The 24,233-nt window shown below is 41.2% G+C and overlaps 1 protein-coding gene across 2 annotated transcripts in view; it reads right to left on the minus strand.

Annotated features, from left to right (window-relative positions):
- Nucleotides 1–16,608, minus strand: part of LTBP3 (latent transforming growth factor beta binding protein 3) — a 105,508-nt gene extending 88,900 nt beyond the window's left edge. For both annotated transcript variants that reach the window (XM_073658360.1, XM_073658359.1), the window contains exons 1-3: nt 15,676–16,608; nt 11,886–12,179; nt 10,356–10,573 (exon numbers count right to left, since the gene is read on the minus strand). In XM_073658360.1, coding sequence (XP_073514461.1) covers nt 10,356–10,573; nt 11,886–12,179; nt 15,676–15,919 — 756 coding nt within the window. In that variant the 5' untranslated portion in view covers nt 15,920–16,608. The remainder of the gene's footprint in view (nt 1–10,355; nt 10,574–11,885; nt 12,180–15,675) is intronic.
- Nucleotides 16,609–24,233: the final 7,625 nt, after the last annotated feature.

A 24,233-nucleotide genomic window follows, 5' to 3' on the forward strand; every position in this document is an offset into this window, starting at 1 on the left:
CCATGTCTCCACCTTGGGATCTGAACAGCCTATTTAAGGTGGATTAGCTGCTTCATTCCTTGTCTGGGAGTAGAGGTGGAAAAACCTCTTGTGTTGCTGTAGTCTGAAGTCAGAGTTTAAAGAAGTGTAGACTCTAATCCGGACGGATGAGCCCACCCTTGAAGTTGTCACCAACTGGCATATGAACTGTTTATTTTTTGCTATATCTTTGTAACCAGAAGAGGCTGTTTTGTTTTAAAAAAACACTTAAGGTTTTATGAAGTTAATAAAACTTCACATGTTTGGACTAAACTGCATTGCCTGTGTGAATGCTACTAGCGGCCTAGCAGCGAGTGAAACCCTACAATATATATATTGTGGTAGATCGGCTCACTCGGCTACGCATTGAGGTATAGACGGAACACTGTCTCTTTAAAGTTTCAGTTGTTTTATTGTGCAGCATAAACCAATAAAAAGTTCATGGAAAATAAACATAGCCCATCCGGCCTAACGGCAAACAAAAATTGGAAAAGAGTCCAGCAAAGTCCTTGCACCGGCCGGGGTACGGCAACTTCGGGTTAGCAAAACCCACACAGTTCAGGTTCAGCAGGAAAAAACACACGCTCCTCTCTCTGGAACTGGCCTCCAGATACTGACCAGATCTGAGTGTCAAGGCTAGCTATTTAAAGCCCAGACACTCCCCTGATTGAAGAGATATGGTGAATGACCTCCCACCCTTCACAATGATCATTCACAAAAAAGCACTCCCTTTTACTATAGGCTTAACCCCTCTCAGCAAATAATATGCTGAAGGAAATTTCATGGTTTTTAGTTCACTGAAGCGAACAGCCTCAGGGAAACATACAATGGGTACGGAAAGTATTCAGACCCCTTTAAATTTTTCACTCTTTGTTTCATTGTAGCCATTTGGTAAATTCTAAAAAGTTAATTTTTTTTTCTCATTAAAGTACACTCTGCATCCCATCTTGACTGAAAAAATCCAGAAATGTAGAAATTTTTGCAAATTTATTAAAAAAGAAAAACTGAAATATCACATGGTCATAAGTATTCAGACCCTTTGCTCAGACACTCATATTTAAGTCACATGCTGTTCATTTCCTTGTGATCCTCCTTGAGATGTTTCTACTCCTTCATTAGAGTCCAGCTGTGTTTAATTAAACTGATAGGACTTGATTTGGAAAGGCACACACCTGTCTATATAAGACCTCACAGCTCACAGTGCATGTCAGACCAAATGAGAATCATGAGCTCAAAGGAACTGCCCAAGAAGCTCAGAGACAGAATTGTGGCAAGGCGCAGATCTGGCCAAGGTTACAAAGAATGTCTGCATTACTCAAGGTTCCTAAGAGCACAGTGGCCTCCTTAAATGGAAGACGTTTAGGACTACCAGAAGTCTTCCTAGACCATCCAGTCAAACTGAGCAATCGTGGGGAAAGAGCCTTGGTGAGAGAGGTAAAGAAGAACCCCAAGATCACTGTGGCTGAGCTCCAGAGATGCAGTAGGGAGATGGGAGAAAGTTCCACAAAGTCAACTATCACTGCAGCCCTCCACCAGTTGGGCTTTTATGGAGAGTGGCCCCACGGAAGCCTCTCCTCAGTGCAAGACATATGAAAGCCTGCATAGAGTTTGCTCAAAAACACATGAAGGACTCCTAGACTATGAGAAATAAGATTCTCTGGTCTGATGAGACTAAGATAGAACTTTTTGGTGATAATTCTAAGCGGTATGTGTGGAGAAAACCAGGCACTGCTCATCACCTGCCCAATACAATCTCAGCAGTGAAACATGGTGGTGGCAGCATCATGCTATGGGGGTGTTTTTCAGCTGCAGGGACAGGATGACTGGTTGCAATTGAAGGAAACATGAATGCGACCAAGTACAGAGATATCCAGGATGAAACCCTCTTCCAGAGTGCTCTGGACCTCAGACTTGGCCAAAGGTTCACCTTCCAACAAGACAATGACTCTAAGCACACAGCTAAAATAACAAAGGAGTGGCTTCAGAACAACTCTGTGACCATTCTTGATTGACCCAGCCAGAACCCTGACCTAAACCCAATTGAGCATCTCTGGAGAGACCTGAAAATGGCTGTCCACCAACGATCACCATCCAACCTGACGGAACTGGAGAGGATCTGCACGGAAGAATGGCAGAGGATCCCCAAATCCAGGTGTGAAAAACTTGTTGCATCATTCCCAAGAAGACTCATGGCTGTACTAGCTCAAAAGGGGGCTTCTACTCAATACTGAGCAAAGGGTCTGAATACTTATGACCATGTGATATTTCAGTTTTTCTTTTTTAATAAATGTGCAAAAATTTCTACATTTCTGTTTTTTTTTTCAGGCAAGATGTGGTGCAGAGTGTACTTTAATGAGAAAAAAATTAACTTTTTAGAATTTACCAAATGGCTGCAATGAAGCAAAGACTGAAAAATTTAAAGAGGTCTGAATACTTTCCGTACCCACTGTATCTCCTCTCCAGCACTTTACCAGTTACTCTGTCACAATATATATATATTTTTTTCACTTTATTTAGTTGTTTTATGTACCACAAACTTTCTCCACTATAGATGGTGGAGTGGGGCAGAAGTTGTTATCACAGATTATGATGATGACTACACAGCTCCTGTCACACAGTTATAATGGATGACACCACAGTTTATCCTACCTGACTGTATACTTATAATCTATTACTTTATTTAAAAGAATATAGAAGAAAGAATAATTAGTGTGATCCCAGCAGATATAGATTGTACTGGCTCTAGCTGGTCAGGTGATGATGTGCTGATTCTACATGGGATTAAAGTGCGTCTTTAAACCATCAAGGAATGCAGGGATATTTCATCCTGCAGAACAGTAAAAGAGTAATTCCAACTCAGCATTTGCCAGAAGGTGAAAAGTGATAGATACAGTAAGTGGATGGTCCGGTTGTCTGGGCAGAAAATGCTACCAATGCCACATGGTGGAGTAAGCTACAAAACTGTTGACTCTCCCATCTACCAACATTTTACATAGATTAACTGTAAACTAGCACTCAAAGGGGGCCATACATTGTAAATATTCTCCACATGCAATTGGATGTTTATGAAATGTATAAAAGGTATTTCCGTTTTGAAAAACATCTGCCCCCAATTTGTTTGCAACAAATAAATCCATACCCAAACTGAAAGCTGGCATAAACCTAAAAAAAAATATGCTGTTATTTTCAGAGCTAGATTTTCATCTTAGATCAGTTTTTACTCTTGCGCCAAAATGTTTTCAATTCTTCTACTTCCTGTGTGGCTTTATACAGACCGTGTTATATGTTTTCTGTATATTTCTACACATTTGAATTAAAATACACCAGCTCAGTCCCACACTGTGTTTTATATTATTCTTTTTCCACTTCTTAACTCTATATATTTTTGACGCTAAGCTTCTTAGTCTTAAGAGACCACTAACTGCTTAGCCAGAGTTGAAACCACCCACGTTCTGCTGCCAGTGCGGGCAGCGGTCTGTCTGCACCAGTTTATTTAATTGGTCTATTCCTTTACCAAAATTGTGCCTGTTATATCCATATATATATTTATGTGTTTATATGGCACAAGATACTTGGTCATTGTGACTCACCATGCACCAAAAAAAACCTGTAAATGACTCATCCTGCTCTGCTGCATATCATTTTTCAGTCTCTGAAAAGACATGGCTCTATAATGATAGTCATTTCTTATGACAGTGCAGAGATATGTAAAAATCAATAACACTCTGTCCCCAGATGTAATACTCCTTCCCTCTCATTGTCTTCCAGCTGTCTCCTTAAAAACAAGGAGTCACCTTATGAAGACATGTGGGACGCATTACACAAATATGTGTTTCTAGATTTGCTTGGCAGTGATAGTATCCCCAATAAATCCACTCTCAGTGAGTTGCTTTGTAGCTCACAACTCACTTTACTTTATTACCAACATTTTTAAGGCCACTGGTTCCAAACTCTTGTCCAATAATTATACCAACTGTGACATAACAGAGTTGGAGAAGATTCTGGTTGCAAAAAACATACATAGGAAGATATCCAAACCTTTCCATAATTTTGTGATTGCCATCCATCCTACAGTCCTATATTCATCTATCATGGGAAGAAGAACTGGAGATCACCTGGATCACATGGATTTTCCTCTTTCGTACACCTTCAATAAAGCCACTACAAGTTATTAATGTTACATAACTGGGAGAGTTGGATCCTCTAAGCCCAAGGTCCTAGTGGGTACAAAGGCCGCGGGCATCGGTGCGGCAAGCAGGTGAGGCATGCAAGACACTGATAGCAAACAGGAGACCATTAACAGAGATACTGAAGGCCGCAGACAGATAACTCAGGGACTGGAAGCCACAGACAGGCAGGTGACATCCTGAAGACCAGACAGTTTGCAGAGTTACTGAAGACCACAGCAAGATTGCAGAGTTTCTAAAGACCACCGGCATAATTCAGAGTAACTGAAGACTGCAGACAGATTGCAGAGTTACTGAAGACCTCAGACAAAATGAAAAGTTACTGAAGACTGCAGGCAGACTGGAGACTCATTACTGGAAACCGTAGGCAGACAGGAGGTATCCTGGAGAACACAGACAGGTAGCAAACAAAACTCTGGACTAACAAGAAATTCCACTTTTTATTGAAGCCACAGGCGGCTAGAAGACATCCTGGAAACCGCTGGACACGCAACAGAGGTCCTAGAAGACCAGGAACAGGTAGCAGAACTCCCGAGTAAGAAGAAAACCTGAAAACCATGGAAGCCGCAGGCAGATAGGAGACGTTTCAGAAGAATCTAGCCAGTTAGCAGGGGTACTGACAGCCACAGATATGTAACTCAGAGACTGGAAACCACAGGCAACTTGTAGACCGTGGACAGGAACTGTGCACAGACAAACTAAAAGTCATACTAGAAAGTCTTAATACCAAAACACAGGTGTGTGTATCTTGGAAGGCCTTATATAGATAGGCTTAGGAAGTAAACACATGGGAGAATGTCGGAATACTTGTAAAGCCTGACGTGGAGCACAAGAAAGTCTATCAGACTGGGGTGAGGAAAGCAAAAGCACGGATCCAAGACAGGTGTGTAACAATTAACTAGATGACAGTGGACCCCAGAATACTTACAAGCTTTCTAATTCCAATTCCTACCAGAAATATAACTTCAAGGTAGAATCCTACACAAACATCTGAAGGTCTTGCACTCTTATTACAACATATTGGTCCCAAGTTAAAAAAAAACCTTAAAGTTATAAATTTGACCTTTAAGCTTTTTTTGGATATGTTCACATTGGTCAAACTATCCAAAGCTTACAAAATGTAATATTATCTCACATCTCATTGCAGCAAACAGTGTCCTCCTCCAGTAGGTGTACAGTATATGTCTGAAAATGATGCACGACAGATCACACGATGACTCCGTCGGCACAATTATAGTCTATGGCCCTGTTGGCATATACACTCTAATCCCCTTTTGCAGGGGGTTTGGACGTAAGACCCGATGGGACCAACGAAACGTGGCGAAAAATGTGATATGAAAGGACCCTAATTTGGGATATTATTTCTTTCTAGAAAAGCAACCATGTCCCTCTTTCAATAAAATAACCATCACAGAGTGCTGTGACAGAGAGTTTTTAATGCTTTTACAGTAAAGAATCATCTATGATGATAGATCTAGATGTAGCGGATGTCCTCTTGTCATGGTTACAGCCCTAGGCACATATAAGGATTCCTAGACAAATTTCTGTACTGTACATTCATATTTATGTACATGGGAGTTTGATTCCCTAAGACTACAGGCCACATTATTGCAGGATATCCTAATGTATTCAAAGCAGAAGTATCACTAAATCAGAAAGCTGCATTATAAACAGTGCCGATAAAATATGTATCTATATTACCGCCAGTCTAGTCTAGTATAACTTTGCCTCCATTTATATTGATTTTATAGTGGTTCGTTACCTTATTATGTTTTCCACTAAAAAGCGGAATCGGCTGTAGCAGAAAGGAAAGGTTTACAAAGTTTATCCTGTTATCTTCTTGTCCATATGGTCCCTCTGTTCTCATTTTTGGGTACATAAATCAGAGGGGAGCACAGATCTGTGTCATTCTAATGTGAACTCAACTAAGCCTCAGGCTCATTTTAAAACTAAGTCATGCATGCATCAAAAACTAAATTAAGTGAAGCTGACAACACTGTACGAGACAAAGACGCCATTCTGCAGCTGGCCATCATTTCATTCCCTTTGTCGAAGAGTTAGACAAACAGTTTCTGCAATGGCGTTCCAACAAATTACTGAAATGTAGAAAAATGACAACTTTCATGTTTGTACGTTCTCATTGAATGTCTAAACGGTAAAAATGTGGCAAAAAGTAATAATGTAATTGATATAAAAAATAATGAATCTATCAAACATTTTCAGTGCATCAAAAACCACCACCTGAAATCCAGCCAACACTGGGTGGAAACTTTCTTCCTTTTTTTGACACTTGTGGGAATCTTTAGAAAATCAATGGGCATATAAGAGGGTGGTCCTTCGTAGAGATGAGGGAACCTGAGCTTAAAAGTTTGGGGTTCGTAACGGACAGTTAGTGTCTGTTGCTAAATGTCGAGCATGAACTTCTCCCGGAGATCCGTTACAATGTTCAGAGTTCCGGTGGAAGTCCGGGAGGAGAGAAAGAATATTTTCCAGCTCAAAAGTTCGGATCCCCATTGTTTTCAATAGGGCTTAGATTCTGCTTCAAGTTCTGGTACAGTTCTGGTACCCGAACTGAACTTCGAATAAAGTTTGGATCGGGTAACAGAACCCGAACTTCCACGGGTCCGCTCATCCCTAGTCATTCTCTTACATGTGATAACTTGCTCTGTTTGTTGCGAGACATTTCTGTATCCTCTTTATGTGAAATAATCAGCCATGTTGGTGATCACAAATGGTGGACATGTTGGTAAGAGTATCCATGCTTATTGTATTCCCTCTTATAGTTGCAAAAAGTTCATTATTTTAACATACAGTTTTCCTGCTATGTGATTGGTGCTGGTTCTTCACTGAGTTTTGAGCATGTTAGGGGTTAATCTTTGTTCACAAAAATGGAGAATGCTCTGATATATCTATGGCACAAAGTGTGTCTGGCGGAGGAGGATATGTGACTGTCTGGAGGAATAAGCGGGCAGAGTTGCTCCCGCCAGGAATGGTTTATCAGGCCTAGTGGTGGATATCTGAACGGAAAGTGTTTTGCTCTGTGACATCCAGTAAGACGTTACTGCCTGAGCTTTCCATGGTCCCCGCCGGTACCATGGGCAATGGAAGAAGAACCACAGTGAATAAGGTCACCTTGGAGCTATCAAAGTAGACCAAAGAGCCAAGAACAGGTACAGTGAAGGAAAGAAGTATTTGATCCCTTGCTGTTTTTGTAAGTTTGCCCACTGACAAAGACATGAACAGTCTATAATTTTAAGGGTAGGTTAATTTTAACATTGAGAGATAGAATATCCAAAAAAAAACAAGAAAATCACATTGTATCTATTAGATACATTTATTTGTATTTTGCAGCGAGAAATAAGTATTTGATCCCTCTGGCAAACAACACTTAATACTTGGTGGCAAAACCCTTGTTGGCAAGCACAGCAGTCAGACGTTTTTTGTAGTTGATGATGAGGGTTGCGCACATGTCAGAAGGAATTTTGGTCCACTCCTCTTTGCAGATCATCTCTAAATCATTCAGATTTTGAGGCTGTCGCTTGGCAACTCAGAGCTTCAACTCCTTCCATAAGTTTTCTATGGGTCTGGAGACTGGCTAGACCATTCCATGACCTTACTGTGCTTCTTTTTGAGCCACTCCTTTGTTTCCTTGGCTGTATGTTTTGGGTCACTGTTTTGCTGGAAGACCCAGCCACGACCCATCTTCAATGCTCTTACTGAGGGAAGGAGGTTGTTGGTAAAAATCTCGCGATACATGACCCCATCCATCCTCCCTTCAGTATGGTGCAGTCGTCATGTCCCCTTTGCAGAAAAGCACACCCAAAGTATAATGTTTTCCCCACCATGCTTCACGGTTGGGACGATGTTCTTAGGGTTGTACTCATCTTTCTTCTTCCTCCAAACACGGCAAGTTGAGTTAATGCCAAAGAGCTAAATTTTTGTCTCATCTGACCACAGCACCTTCTCCCAATAACTCACAGAATCATCTAGGTGTTCATTGGCAAACTTCAGACGGGCCTGCACATGTGCCTTCTTGAGCAGGGGGACCTTGCGGGCACTGCAGGATTTTAAACCTTTAAGACGTAATGTGTTACCAATGGTTTCTTGGTGACTGTGGTCCCAGCTGCCTTGAGATCATTAACAAGTTCCCCTCGTGTAGTTTTAGGCTGATCTCTCACCTTCCTCATGATCAAGGATACCCCACGTTGTGAGATTTTGCATGGTGCCCCAGATCGATGTCAATTAACAGTCATTTCGTATTTCTTCCATTTTCTTACTATTGCACCAACAGTTGTCTCCTTCTCACCCAGCGTCTTACTTATGGTTTTGTAGCCCATCCCAGCTTTGTGCAGGTCTATGATCTTGTCCTTGACATCCTTAGAAAGCTATTTGGTCTTGCCCATGTTGTAGAGGTTAGAGTCTGACTGATTAATTGAGTCTATGACAGGAGTCTTTTATATAGGTGACCATGTAAGACAGCTATCTTTAATGCAGGTTGATTAGGAGTGTCTAACTGGTCTGTAGGAGCCAGAACTCATAATAGCTTGTAGGGGATCGAATACTTATTTCTCACTGCAAAATGCAAAAAAAAATATTTCATTTATACAATGTGATTTTCTTGATTTCTTTTTTGGGATATTCTATCTCTCAATGTTAAAATTAACCTACCCTTAAAATTATAGACTGTTCATGTCTTTGTCAGTGGGGAAACTTACAAAAACACCAAGGGATCAATTACTTATTTCCTTCACTGTAGGTGAAAAGTGGCACCGATTAAACTAGAGGAGGACAAACATGGGAGTAGTGGAGGGAACCAGAAGAGTCTGATTGGAAAGAAATTGGACAATCTTTATGTGTAAAGCTGGCCATACACCTAGATAGCAGTCAGCCGAATGTTGGTTCAGCCGGCAGCTATCTCCCCGACACTCCATACAGAGGAGTTCTCACTTTGCCAGACATCTCTGGCGGTGGCTTATCTTAAAATGATCAGCAGTCCGGAATCAGACATGCCAGATCCTTATCTCCCCAACATCATTTATGGTGTCCCCAATACACATAAGACTGTCAGCCGGACGCGTCGATATCATCGGGTTTCGCCGACGTTAGTCTAATGTGTATGGGGGGCTTAAAGGTACTCTTAGCCAGATCAACATCAATAAAATTAAAACCTAGCGAGACAATAGACTATGCACTATGTAGTTAAGCAGAAAATATTTCATTTCGGAGGAAATTGTGGTCATTAATAATTTTTTACATGTCGTACGTTAATATAAATTCCAACTGATCAGATGTCAATCGCATTGTCCGCATATAGCAATCAGGCTAGTTCCCTGGATCAACGTCCCATCACAGAATCTAATGTCCATAACTTGTAATATTACATTTTTCAATAAAAGCATCCAGGCCTCCTCTTATTTTTTTAATGAATTACAACATTATGTGACAGAGTTCCATAGTCTCACTGGTCAAACAGTAAAGAAGCCATAGTCTCACTACTTGTACAGTAAAGAATCCATAGTCTCACTACTTGTACAATAAAGAATCCAAAGTCTCACTGCTTGTACAATAAAGAATCCATAGTCTCACTGCTTGTACAATAAAGAATCCAAAGTCTCACTGCTTGTACAATAAAGAATCCATAGTCTCACTGCGTGTGCAGTAAAGAATCCATAGTCTCACTCCTCGTACAGTAAAGAATCCATAGTCTCGCTGCTCACACAGTAAAGAATCCATAGTCTCACTGGTCAAACAGTAAAGAAGCCATAGTCTCGCTGCTTGTACAATAAAGAATCCAAAGTCTCACTGCTTGTACAATAAAGAATCCATAGTCTCACTGCTATTACAGTAAATAATCCATAGTTTCCCTGCTTATATAGTAAAAAATTCATAGTTCCACAGCTCGTACAGTAAAGAATCGCCATCTGTGATGACGATTAAACTTTCTTTCCTCTATGAGGAGCAGAGGCATGCATTGCAATTATAAGGAATACTTTTTTACACATGCCCTTTCATTTTAAGGATCGTTATAGCAAACAATATTCTATGACATGTTGGATTGTGACCAACTTTTCTCATGTATGACCAGATTTACTGTATTTATGTTTTAAATACGAGATTCCTCACCAACTACTTTTTCTCATTATTACTCACAGTTTGTTTGGGTAGGGTGTCTTGAAAACATCGTCCTAGAGGTTTGTAAGTGACAGGACGGGATGGTGCTGCCTTATTTCCTTCAGGGTGATGGAGTAAGTGTTGACCACCACCTCCTGCTGTTCCTTCAGCTCCAAGTCCTTCAATGCGATGAACTTGGATGGTTGCATTGGGAGGGTGATGAACTCGGACATTTAATAGAGGTGGGAGCACCTGAACTATCAGAACAGAGAATAAAGAATGTATACTTTGAGAATGAGGTGAAAAACATAAAAAAAAACAAGAAAGAATGGTGAAACATGGAGAAAGTACAATGAGCCTCTTAGAGGCCAAAATTTTCATCAATTTTCTGAAAATCTATTCGATACATGGAAAATTCTAATAAAATAGTTAGCCTAAAACTTGGCACAAAAAATACAAGGCTATACCACCATGGTCTAACCAGTGGAGGTCTGAACACTGTGACTCCATTCACCACTTGATTGAATGCTAGGTAGGCAATGTGCCATTCAATTTTGGTTCTTAGCATCGATTAGGCAGAACCTTGAGCAGCTACAAGGGTGTCTACCGCTCTGCTGGACCCAAGATGTCCATGTATGACATGAACAACTTCTGTGACCCTTTAACTCTGTGTGGTAGTACTGCAGGAGAAGTGAACACTTGCTGCCACATCCCCCACACTTTACAGCTGATCACTGGGGGTATTTAAATCACCCTTGATATTTTTTTCTTATTTCACCCTGGGAGTGGTATCACTAATGTATGTTCCCTGCCTGTAGTTAAATGCTTACCGATCGCCATCTTCTGCTGTTCTCAGCGCTGCTCCAGTCCTCTTCTGCAAGTTGTGACTTTCCGGATTGCTCCAATGTTTGCTGGGCGGTTCTGTAGGTCACTTCTCAATGTAAATCTATGAGGGTCAGAACGGGGCTTACATTGAGAACTTGTGACCAAGATAATACAAGATAGCAGAGCGGGACTGGAGCGGTGCCAAGAAGAGCAGATGATGGTGGCTGGTAATTATTTTAGTACGAGCAGGGAACAGACATGGTGCTTTAACATATGGCCAAAGGAATAGCTTTAAATGGTTATTCCCGAAATCATATGTTATCCTTAGGATAGGGAATAACTTCCTGATCGCTTGGGGTCAGACAACTGGTGCCTCCATCGATTCTGAGAACAACGAGATGTAACCCAAGAATAGAGCGCTGGAATCGAGAAACCTTGCTCTGCAGAGACGCACTGTGAATAGATCGAAGATGGACATGCTCCTTCTCCAGTCTATTCATTTAATTTGCTTGCCAGTCCCATAGATAATGAATAGAGCAGAGGTCAATCAATACTTGTTCGTGGGCTCCAAAGCTTTGCTCTTGGGATTGTCGGAGGTCCCAGCAGTTGGACCCTCAGTGATCATTAAGTTGTTCCTTATCCTTCTGTTTATTGGATGATTTTCAATTTTTGGAACCATCCCTATAACTTATGTTTTGGATTTTGTGGATAATTTTCAGCTTTTAAGACTTGTAAAAAATCTACCTTCAGCAGAGCTGTGTCCAGGCCCCAGTGGCACGGTAAGAGCAGACTGGCTAATTTTCACCCCTTTGCCTTCAGGATCATCTTCTCCTGTAATGACTTGCACAGCATAGACTGCATGTTTCCCTGAGGATGCCTCCATTCCTTCTCCTTCACCTGCTTCACTCGGACTTCGCCCCACACCTCCTCCAGCCACAGCAGGGAACTGACAAAATCTCCCTGTGAATTCTGGAGGGCACAGACAGTGATTGTTGGAGGAGCACTGTCCACCGTTCATGCATGGTATGGGGCAAACCACTAAGAGAAGAGAAAAGATAACATGTAAAACTCCATAGAACAACACAATCACATCCTAACAAAACGCTTAATGAGCCCTAAGTGAAATCAGGACTTGGATTTTTTCATCTAGGGAGTTAAAGGAGTATTCACATCTCCAGCATCCTATCCTAATATGTACTAGGTGTAATAATAATAATCTTAACAAATTCCTCCAATTAGAAATGTAGTATAGTTCTTCTGATTTGCTATGTTGCTTAACCAATGTGCATGGCAGTGCAGTAGCTTAGGTATCCATGGTTACAACCACTAGCAACTAGCTAACTAACTGTCCCTAAATGAGTAGTCATAAGCATGGATACCCAAGCTACTTCAATGCCCTGCACATGGGGTAAGTGACATGGCGAATCAGAAGAACTATACTACATTTCTTAATGGAGGTATTTGCTAATATTATTATTATTACAACTAGTACAAATTGGGATAGGATCTTGGAGATGGGAATACCCCTTTATACTGTTAACTGCAGCATTTAAGGGGGTAAATTAACGTAATCTAATATAAGACGGTGAATTTATTTTATTTATTTTTATCTTCTTTAAAATAAAAAAGTATTGAAAGCTGCATCACCTATAGATCAGACAGGGATAATGAAAGAGAGAAACAATAGAAAATATACTTCGTCACTCCTCAACATGAGCTCCAAATAAATTAAATATCCTTAAAATCAATAAGAAAAAAATACATATAGCACAGATGTCTCAGATTGCTTTTAAAGTTAGGAACAATTGTAATGAATAAATAAGGTGAGTAAATGAGATCAACAGAGTTTGTCATTTCCAAACCTGATCATGCAAAAAAAAAAAAAAAGTCAAATTGCAAGTATTATTAAACCTTGATAAAGGTAAACGGAAATATTGTGGAAATATTTTATGGTGAACATACATGGTTACATTGATTTAAAAAATGCATCAAGACATGCAACACCTTTTTCAGATCAGTTATGTATAACCCACCCAATGACACTTCATTAGATAAGAATCTAGCCCTAAGTATCTACAATTACTATCTCTAAGAGTAGAGGATTCCGCAGTCTGAAAGCTCTAACTGTAAAGAACCCTTTCTTAGGCCTTATTCACGTGTCAGTATTTGATCAGTATTTTGCATCAGTGTTTGTATGCCAAAGCCAGGAGTGGAACTTAGGCTATGTGCCCACGATGCAGAAATGCTCCGGATTTTTCCTGAGCGTTTCTGCATCTCCACTGGCAGAAAAAACGCATGCAGATTGTACATGCGGATTGTACATGTGGATTGTATATGCAGATTGTACATGCCGATTGTACATGCGGATTGTACATGCGGATTGTACATGCGTTTTCCTGCCAGGGACATGCGGATGTGAAGCGTTCTTAACTTGCATTTCCGCATGCGGGTTGTCAAGCGATTTTCCAAGCGATTTTAGCATCACTTGGAAAAGTGCTTGACAACTTGGTCACACTATATAAATCCATGCAACCGGCATGGATTTATGTAGTGTAACCAAGTTATGATGCTGCAAATGCAGCATCAATAGTAAAAAAAAGAATAAAATGGTGAAAAATTAAAAAAACATTATACTCACCTTTCGATGGCCCCTGGTCTCCTGTACGGTGTGTCCGGTGTCTGCGGCGGCTCGCGATGGTCTAAAAGGACGTCAGCGGTCGCGTGACCTGTCACATGACTAAATGACATCATGGAAGGTCCTTTTACACCACCGCGAGCCACCGAAGACACCGGAAGCACCGTACAGGAGACCAGGGGCCATCGGAAGGTGAGTATAATGTTTTTTTTACTTTAATTATTTTTTAACTGCAGGTACTATGGTGCCCGGGTCTGGAGGAGAGTCTCCTCTTCTCTAGACCTAGGTACCATCCGCGCATTGAATCGCTTAATATCCGCATGTGTACATGTAGTGATGCGGATATTATGCGATTCAATGCAAGTCAATGGCGGCGAAAGTGCCGCGATTCCGCAAAATAAATGGTGATGCTGCGGATTTTTCCGCAATGAAAATCTGCGGTGGAAATTTCCGAAGCATGTGCACAGCAGATGGGGATTATCAGTGGGGACCATTGCAGACCTTCTACCAAGCGTTTTTTAAGCGTTTCCACTGCGGAATTAAAAAACGCATAGTGGGCACACAGCCTTACAGAGAAAAACTATAATTGAAACACTGACAATTGTTCTGTGTTTTGGAGACACTCCTGGCTTTGGCATACAAATACTGATGAAATACTGATCAAAAATACTGATTTGTGAATGAGGCCTTACGTTTTTCTTAGTACATTCAATCTAAATCCAGTGTAACAATATACAATACTGGAATTGTCTAAGATAATAATTAGAATATCTGAAATGTAATAATGTATACCACTATGATTTCTTTAATCAGTACCTTTCAGCAAGTCAAAAATGGCCAGTTTTTTCTCTTATTTTATTCCCACTGCTCTCTTGAATAGTCAATCTTTTTTTAAATCCACCATACTATTCCTGAAACATGGAACTTTTTATTTACTGCTAATCTTTATGGTCTTTTTAAAAGGAGCGTGGCTCACAGGGTCCTCAGGGGTGTGTCTTTAGTCTAATCTGCATTATTACCCTGTGAGCACCACCCTTTTGGTAAAGACCATAAAAATTAACACTTAATAAAAAAGGCCTGTATTTCTGGAACCGTCAGGTGGAATACTCAACGGAACTATGGAAGTAAAATAAGAACAAAAACTGGACATTCTTGACTTGGAGACAGGTTCCCTCTGAGGCCTGGTTCACACTTTTCCCTTATATTTGCTATTCTCTTCTTTGGGGGATTGACTGTTTGTCAGTCAATGCGATTAATGTATTGTTGGGTGCTTTACAGAGAGCGTGAATAATGGAAATAATTAAAAGTGTCTGAGACCTTGGAGGTCATTAAAATGTAAGCCTTAAAAAAATCTACAAAACAAATGTAGGCTACAATTAACCCTTTTTTTATACAAAAATGACTGTAATCAACTGCTATAAAAACTGCGACACAGGAAAGAAGAGAAGTGGATGACCTTCTAATCACACGACAGGGATGACTGCAGTATTTACCGAAGATTTCAGAAATGTGTTTCCTTTCAATAGCCCAGGTAGAGTTTTATGCCTTTTTACAATTCTCTATCATTATCATCACAGCCATGGAAATTCCTATTGGATTGTGTCATGGTGCCAACCCTGTTGGAGGACAGCCAATTCTAATCAGTGGGCTGCAGTGAAAACCATTATTTCCGTATTGTGAGCAATGTCTAGAATTCTTTTTTACAGTATAACTGCTGCTCAACGTAGAGACCTTCTTCGTACCTATGCTCACACGGTATGCATTGGATGCATAGGAATCGAAGTAAAATACGTAAAAGTAAAGTTTCTTCTCTTTGCGTCACTAAAATGCAAAGAATCGACTATGGGTTAAATCGCTATCTGTGTGCCCTCGATAGACAGGACGGGAACAAATACTCACCCACTCGAAATCCAGACCCGGTGAGGGTGTCCGTGGAGCCTCCATTCTCAGCTATCAGCGTCATGTTACTCCCTGGTTTGCAGACATCGTGACAATAGCCTTTGTGACATGTCCTTTTACAGACCACAGGGGCAAACACCACCTTGAAGCGTTCACGCGAAGCAGTCGAAGAAAAGTAACAGAAAAATGTTCCCAACCAGAGGATCAAGATAGAAAAAGAAGGACAGGAACGTGTAGGAGCCATGCTCAAATTCACCCCCGCCCCCAAAATAAAACTTTCCCTGTGCGTTGTCTGATTGTCTATGTGTATCTAGTATTGTTTATTCGACACCTCAATGTCACCGGTTGTCATTGCCTGTTGCCTCTCATGATGACCTTAGCTTTCATGTCGAAGAATGAACTTGACCTGACTTTTCTCGAAAAGCACAGAAGAGTCCTATGTGTCCTTGTGCATAGTGCACAATCCTCTACCGAGCCACCTAATTAGCTGCGTATACTTTCTGGACAGATGCTCAAAGTCTCTTCACCTACATATCTGTCTCTGCTGTCACTATATTGTCCCATATAACGAATATGGAGTTAAGATAATACCTGCTTCTAAGATCTAACGTAGCCTTCTACACCTAGAATATTACCTACCAGTAAAATAAACTGGCTCAGAAAAAGAAAAGAAAGAGAGACTGGAATGTGAAAAATGACGATGAAGGAATGGGAAGAGGAGATATGAAAAATAAAAAAATGTAGCCAACTAGACGGAGGAAAGAAACAAAGGGAAAGTTTTCAAGGAGAGATGCAGACATACACATAGACAGTGACAGTCACTGAAGCCGGAGGCTCTGGTAGAAAGGTTTTCCGGATGAGAGCAATGTCTTGAGAGCAGCCAGGGAAGAAACAGAGAGTGAGAAAACAGGAAGACGGAGGAGGGGGAAAAAGGGAGTAAGAGAGGCAGGCAGGGGAGGAGGGACAGGCACTGAAGGTGGGAGTAGTCTGGAAAAGAGGGAGAACAAAAAAAAGTTATAGAGCTAAAAGTTTAGAGAAAAAGAGACACAAAGAGAATAATCTAAGTGTGAGCATGGTGGCAGAATTATAAAATCTAAGGAGCATAGCTATAGGTGTAAAGAGACAGGTAAAGTGATTAAACAGTCAGAACACGTATTTATGAGACCTCAGAGATTGGGAATGAAAACTCTACCAAACTTGTGTCTCCTACAGAGGGACTTGGAGTCCAGTGTATCAGACTTGTACAACTTTTTACGTTTAATAAATGTTTATTCGTTATTTTACACCATATAAAAGCAAATGAAGAATGTTGATAAAATTCTTCGAAAAATGTTTTCAACCCCCATATTATTACAAGGAATCTGTTATAATGAACCCCCCTCTAGTGTAATTCTTTTATGTATTTCTTAAAGGAGTTGTCTTACCTTATTGGGTAAACTAAATTGTAAATTGGTTGTAAAAATAAGCAATTTTGCTATCTAAATCTTATAAAAAGTCCTCTTAATTCTCTAGGACAAAGGGATTTTTAATGCTATAGTGGATTACTCAACCTAAAGGTTATTGGCCACCTCTGAGGTAGATGGTTTCCAAGGCAAGAAGTGCGCGCTTGCAAGCTGTTTGCTATACAGCTTGTAAGTGCTGCTCTGAAGCTAGTGGGATCACTGGATTTGGTCAGCCTCAGTGGCCCTGCACTATCTAATGCTGCAGCTTGAGCCAGTGACTCAGCCATGCTGGTAGCCTGAACTGTCAATCTTCAGGAACATACCGCACCCAGCAAGCAGGAAGCCGGGAGGCCGTGGAGCGGTGCGCTCCTGAAGATAAGAACTTCAGAAAACCTTTGAACAAACTTTTTATTCTCTTGAAAAAATTTTGTGCGTCAGTTCATTATTTTATGCCCTACCAATGAAAACTCATACAATCCAAGATCTCTTGTCCCACGTGCTGATTAGCAGGCAGTGGCATAATGAGGTTTCTTCTGAAATCTTGCACATGCCTGGTGTAGGATCCTGCTCCAGTACTGGGACTTCTCTGACTTCTTGGTGTGTTCACCAGTCCAATCCCTCTTTTTTCATTTTTCTTGCTGCTCGAGGGACTCTTGTCTCTCTTCACCTGTACTGTATGTGCGGCATCATTCAGGAATTAATAGCTGTAAGTTGAGAAGCCCGATTCAGAGACAGAGACGGGATCTGGCTTAGCTATTGAAATGAGCCAGTCATCCAGCCCCCTCCATACACATTTTTGCTGACACAGGTAAAGTTTTTAGCTTTGTTTCTGTAACTGCACATTAGTACAATAGGACCTGTGGAGAAATCTGGACACCAGGACTGAAGTCATAATAAAAGTATTTTAGACATTTATTTAAATTCTTTTTTTATAACAAGTGGATTTTCAGTGTGGACAGACAGACATTTTTTTATATCGTCCCTCTGCTTTCACTGCCTTTTAAGGAACCTGGAATCCGGTTTTTCCAATATAAAGTTCAACCACCACCATTAGGGCCTCTTTTACTGTATTCTAGAATGCTGCAAAAAAATCCCCAATCCCCTCTGCAGATTCCAAAAAAGACCTTTTATTTTACCGACAGATGGGGCAGTTCGGTCCGATGGGCATCTCTGGTCTTGATCCGGAGCCTCCTCTCTTCTTACAATCGCCGTCCTCCTTCCCTGTTTCATGTGGATGATGCGTCCTATGTTATCCATACAGTGTCCCCCTCATGCTTCTGTGCCCGACCGAGGGCAGAGCAAAGTACTGTAGTGCGCATGTGCCGGTTTTACTTCCGGATCATCTGCACTTTTGGCCTTTCCTGGCGCATGTGCATTACATTGCTTTGCTCTGCCTTCGGCAGGGAAGAGAGAGATGCACCTGCGCAGGAGCACAATGGGGACACTGTGTGGATGATGTAGGGCACGTCATCCACATGAAGCAGGGAAGGAGGATAGTGATTGTAAGAAGAGACAAGGCGTCGGATAAAGACCAGAGACGGCCATTGGACCGGACTGCTCTGTGAGTATAATAAAAGGTCTTTTTTGGGATTTGCAGAGGAAATTGGGGACTTTTTTTTTTACAGCATTCTAATATGCTGTAAAAGAGGCCTTATAGAAAACTGTAATGACAGATTAGTTTTAAGGAGTTGCATCATTTTCTCTCTTCAGGAGCTTCTTTCTTCCTGCTTGCCGGGGTGGTGTGCTCCTGAGGAGTGACATTTTGGACCAGTGGTCACGTTGTGGGTCCAAACTATGCGTTATTCTATGTTGCTATATGGTGTGGGGAGACATGTAAAACCGCTACTGAATCTGCCTGAAAGAGGAAGAGCACAGACAGTAATCAACAGGAAACACATAGCTGTCAGAGCTTGATCCAAGCGTCATCTTAGTGTGATCTGATTCTCTCGCATGAGAGAATCAGAGCACAGGTGTGGAGAAGATGGAGAACTTAATCTTTCCATCTTCTCCATTGTCTGATTCTGTGGATGTCGGCCTGGATGACATCCGAGTGCAGTCCGATGTTTCACACGCACCCATACACTTGTATGAGTGCAAATGATGCACTCGCAGCATGCTGCGATTTATTGTGAGCAAGCCAAACAGAGATGATCCATGCCAATGTGGTTCCAATATAAAATGTCCTGTACTGTTCTGTGCATGGTTTGTTAATGGAAATGTTCTTTTAAATACTGCATGTGGCCATGTTTGATCATGTAAAACGTGATGGATACTCATGTCTCCAACCTATTGGTGGCTGGGGAAATTCCGCCGCAGTCTCTAAGATGGGTACGGGATGGCATTGATTTGTCCAACACTCTAACACAGTCGATTTTAATCTAAAAATCTTTTTTCTTGTACATAACAAATGAATCACATTACAAGAACAAAATAAACACCTGCCCTGTTGGTCACGTCCATACTACTAGATCAGGCAGATGTCCAGCACGTATGTAAGTACACCCCACAAGGAACAAACACCCTATTTTCCCATTTTTTCGCATAAACACATAGTTTGGAGCCATTACGGGAGAGGGGAGCTGGGTGCTGTACAAGTCATCTCACTCATATAATAAGGGTTGGCCTATTTATTTATTTTGAGTCAGAGGTGGGTTCCAACATAACAGCGATGGTGACGGATGGGTCCTGAGAGCCTTGATAAGGAAGAAAGGCTATGAGTGATGCAATGATGACAATTAGTAACCCAATATCTTCCAGCCATCTCCTTGTTCCACAGGGACATCAACAGTTCAGTTCTGGTTACTTGGTCAATGGAGGATGTTTCATCATCATCATCCTTGTATTTTGCTGCAGCTTCTGTATTGTACGCCATAAATGTGCTCATGTAACACAGTTGGTGATGAGACAGTGGTCTACTCTTCTTCCTCTGCAGGAATTTGACACTTGGATAATAATATGACTTCTGTCAACCACTGGCCTCTCAATTGAACAAGTTGTTGGCTCAACAGCCAGAGATACAGGTGCTTCTCACTAAATTAGAATATCATCAAAAAGTTAATTTATTTCCGTTCTTCAATTCAAAAAGTGAAACATATATAGAGTCATTACAAACAGAGTGATCTATTTCAAGAGTTTATTTCTGTTAATGTTAATGATTAGGGCTTACAGCCAATGAAAACACAAAAGTCATTATCTCAGTAAATTAGAATACTTTATAACAACAGCTTGAAAAATGTTCTTAAAATCCAAAATGTTGGTCTACTGAAATGTATGTTCAGTAAATGCCCTCAATACTTGGTCGGGGCTCCTTTTGCATCAATTACTGCATCAATGCGGCAATGTGGCATGGAGGCGATCAGCCTGTGGCACTGCTGAGGTGTTATGGAAGCCCAGGTTGCTTTGACAGCAGCCTTCAGCTCGTCTGCATTGTTGGATCTAGTGTCTCATCTTCCTCTTGACAATACCCCATAGATTCTCTATAATAGATTCTCTATGGGGTTAAGGTCAGGCGAGTTTGCTGCCAATCAAGCACAGTGATACTGTTGTGTATAAACCAGGTATTGGTACTTTTGGCCGTGTGGACAGGGGCCAAGTCCTGCTGGAGAATGACATTTCCGTCTCCAAAAAGCTTGTCGGCAGAGGGAAGCATGAAGTGCTCTAAAATTTCCTGGTAGACGGCTGCGCTGACTTTGGTCTTGATAAAACACAGTGGACCTACACCAGCAGATGACATGGCTCCCCAAACCATCACTGATTGTGGAAACTTCACACTAGACCTCCAGCAGCTTGGATTGTGGCCTCTCCACTCTTCCTCCCGACTCTGAGACCTTGATTTCCAAATGAAATGCAAAATTTACTTTCATCTGAAAACAACACCTTGGACCACTGAGCAACAGTCCAGGTCTTCTCCTTGGCCCAGGTAAGACGCTTCTGGCGTTGTCTATTGGTCATGAGTGGCTTGACACAAGGAATGCGACACTTGTAGCCCATGTCCTGGATACATCTGTGTGTGGTGGATCTTGAAGCCATGACTCCAGCAGCAGTCCACTCCTTGTGAATCTCCCCAAATTTTTGAATGGCCTTTTCTTAACAATCCTTTCAAGGCTGCGGTTATCCCGGTTGCTTGTGCACCTTTTTCTACCACACTTTTTCCTTCCACTCAACTTTCCATTAATATGCTTGGATACAACAGTGAATAGCCAGCTTCTTTATCAATGACCTTTTGTGTCTTACCCTCCTTGTGGAGTGTGTCAATGACTGTCTTCTAGACATCTGTTAAGTCAGCAGCCTACCCCATGATTGTTGAGTCTACTGAAACAGACTAATGGGCCTTTTTAAACGCTTAGGAAGCCTTTGCAGGTGTTTTTGGTTAATTATTCTAATTTACTGAGATAATGACTTTTGTGTTTTCATTGGCTGTAACCCATAATCATCAACATTAACAGAAATAAACACTTGAAATAGATCACTCTGTTTGTAATGACTATATATAATATAGGAGTTTCACTTTTTGTATTGAAGAACTGAAATAAATTAACTTTTTGATGATATTCTAATTTAGCGAGAAGCACCTATATATAAGCCCCATGCTGTATGTGCGCTCACAGCATTGGCTCAGCTTTGAGAGAAAGGTAAGTCCATCATGTTTTTTGATGTTTTTATAAGGTGGAATTCCATGGACTACATGGTGGACAGATTGTATGTTTACCGCCTTGCTGCTTAATGACTACTTAAATGGTTATTCCAAAAAAATCAACTTATTTCATATCCATGGGATAGGGAATAACTTGCTGATCATTGGGGGATCCAACACTTGGAACCCCATCGATCCTCAGTACAGAGATGTGGCGCCCCAAGAACAGGTCTATCCTGAATGGAGCTTGGATGTGCATCTTCCATCTCCGCTCTATTCACTGTCTATGGGACTGACGGAAATAGCTAAGCACTGGGCTCAGCCGTCCCATAGACAATGAATGGAGCAGAGGCCGAACTTGCTCACCTTCACTGCATTCTTCAATTTTTGGGAATAATCGCTGGCTCAACATCAGAGTGTATTTGAGTTCTGCCATTGGTAGCTCTGCCTACCACATTCTCAGGCCTAATTTGTTATTTATTTGAGCAATATAATTTCATCTAAATGGTACTGTATATTTTTATTCTCCTATGGTCTCATTTATTTTTCTTTCATTATATTTTAAAGGGAGTCTGTGAGCCCCAACTAAGCACATTGTATATTCCATATAAAAATTGCAAATGTAGGCCACTATCAGTATTTGGTCAGTATTCGATCAGTATTTTTTCTCAGCAGTGGGAGACAAAAAACAGGTGAGGAACAATCAGAGAAAAGGTATAATAGAAACAAGTCACCAATTCTACATTTATCACCCACTCCTGAGAAAAAATACTGACCGAATACTGACCAAATACTGATAGTGGGGCCGTGGCCTTAGTGTTCTAGTCACTGCTAATTAGGATGCTCAGTGCACCCCTGGTGTGGCAAAGAAGTTCAGTGCATCATTCAACCCACTGGTTTTGCTTGTCCCTCCTCACTCACTGGTGATTGACAGCTGGTGTGAGCAAGGTTTGCAGAGAAAGCTCAGGCAAGCCAGTGCAGTCAATCACCACTGAGTGAGATGAGGCATGTGGCTTTACTGAGCACAAATGGTGCATTGAACATATTGACCATACCCAGGGTGCACCGAATAAACTAATTAGCATATTTGGATTAGGCTTGCAATGATAAGTCCTGATTGTAATTATCATACCACTTCTCCATGTTTTTTTAATCAACTTTTAAAATCCAATAAAAAATGTATTGAATAAAATTTATATAATCTAGTTTTTCGGTGAACCATGACTGGGGGATTTGCACAGGAGTTTTAAAAATCTTTTTAAAAATTGAGTCTGTATGTATGTAGGGGACCTCATCACACTGCTGCACATCACGGTAGGGAGTTGATTACTGCTCCTCTGCCTCCGCAGTGTTGGCACACTCATATCTTCAAATGTAATCGCGTATTAATGGGAATCTGTCAACAGGTTTGTGCTCTTTAATCTGAGAACAGGATAATATAATACAAAAGACTCTGATTCCAGGGATGTGTCACTTACTAGGCTGTGTGTTGTGACTTCAATACAATCAGTGTTTTATCAGCAGGAGATTATTACAGCAGGACTAGTTATCTCGTGCATGGCAGTCCTGCTAATCCATGTAACCACGCCCCCACCACTGATTGGCAGCTTGCTCACAATGTACACAGGAAGCTGCCAATCAGGGGTGTGGGCGGGGGTTATGCACAGCCCAGAAGTCTTAGCTCTCCTACATCTACATCAGACAAAACAGGGATTCTATCAAAGCTGCACCAAGCAGCCCAGTAAGTGACACATCGCTGGAATTAGACTTTCTTGCCCTATATGATGCTACTCTTAGATTACATTGCAAAAAAACTGTTGACAGATTCCCTTTAATGATGCAATAATAATTGAATGCAGAAAGTAGGGAACTGGATTGGCATCCAGAATTATACTGGTTTGCCAAACTGGCTGTCATATTAACAACCGGTGCTGGGTAACTGGTAAGAATCCCTGAATCTGAATCCCATCCCTGCATAGAGAAACTCTGCTACAGCAAAATGGTAGAATTTTTTAGAGTTATAACTAAGTGGTCCAGTGAACAAATCATTGACATTTTGGATCCATGGCCAGGAAACTCCCCAGACCTCAATCTCATTGGTCAAACCTGTGGTCAATCCTCAAAAAGCGAGAGGACAAACAAAAGAAACACAGAAATTGTGGTAAACTCCAAGCACTTTTAAGACAAGAATAGATTGTGATCAGTCAGGATTTGGCAGAAAAGCAGATATCCTGCTGCTGAGAAGAAGGGCAGAAGCCTGGAGAAATGAGAGAACATTGTACAAATTGAGGTTTTACATAAAGTACTGTATGTATTTGTCAATTAAAGATTTAAAATTTATGAAATGCTGATAATTGTTCTACAGTAACTAACAAACTGTTTTTAGGTTCAAAAGTTTGTGCCAACCGTTATGCGCTTTGCAGAGGGACTGGCACCAGCAAAGGCGCATCCACAGACGCACTTGGCAGAAGCTGCCCAGCTAG

The sequence above is a fragment of the Phyllobates terribilis genome, unplaced genomic scaffold (assembly GCF_046119375.1).
Source record: "Phyllobates terribilis strain yellow unplaced genomic scaffold, ASM4611937v1 Scaffold_13__5_contigs__length_258822181, whole genome shotgun sequence".
NCBI classification, from domain to species: domain Eukaryota; kingdom Metazoa; phylum Chordata; class Amphibia; order Anura; family Dendrobatidae; genus Phyllobates; species Phyllobates terribilis.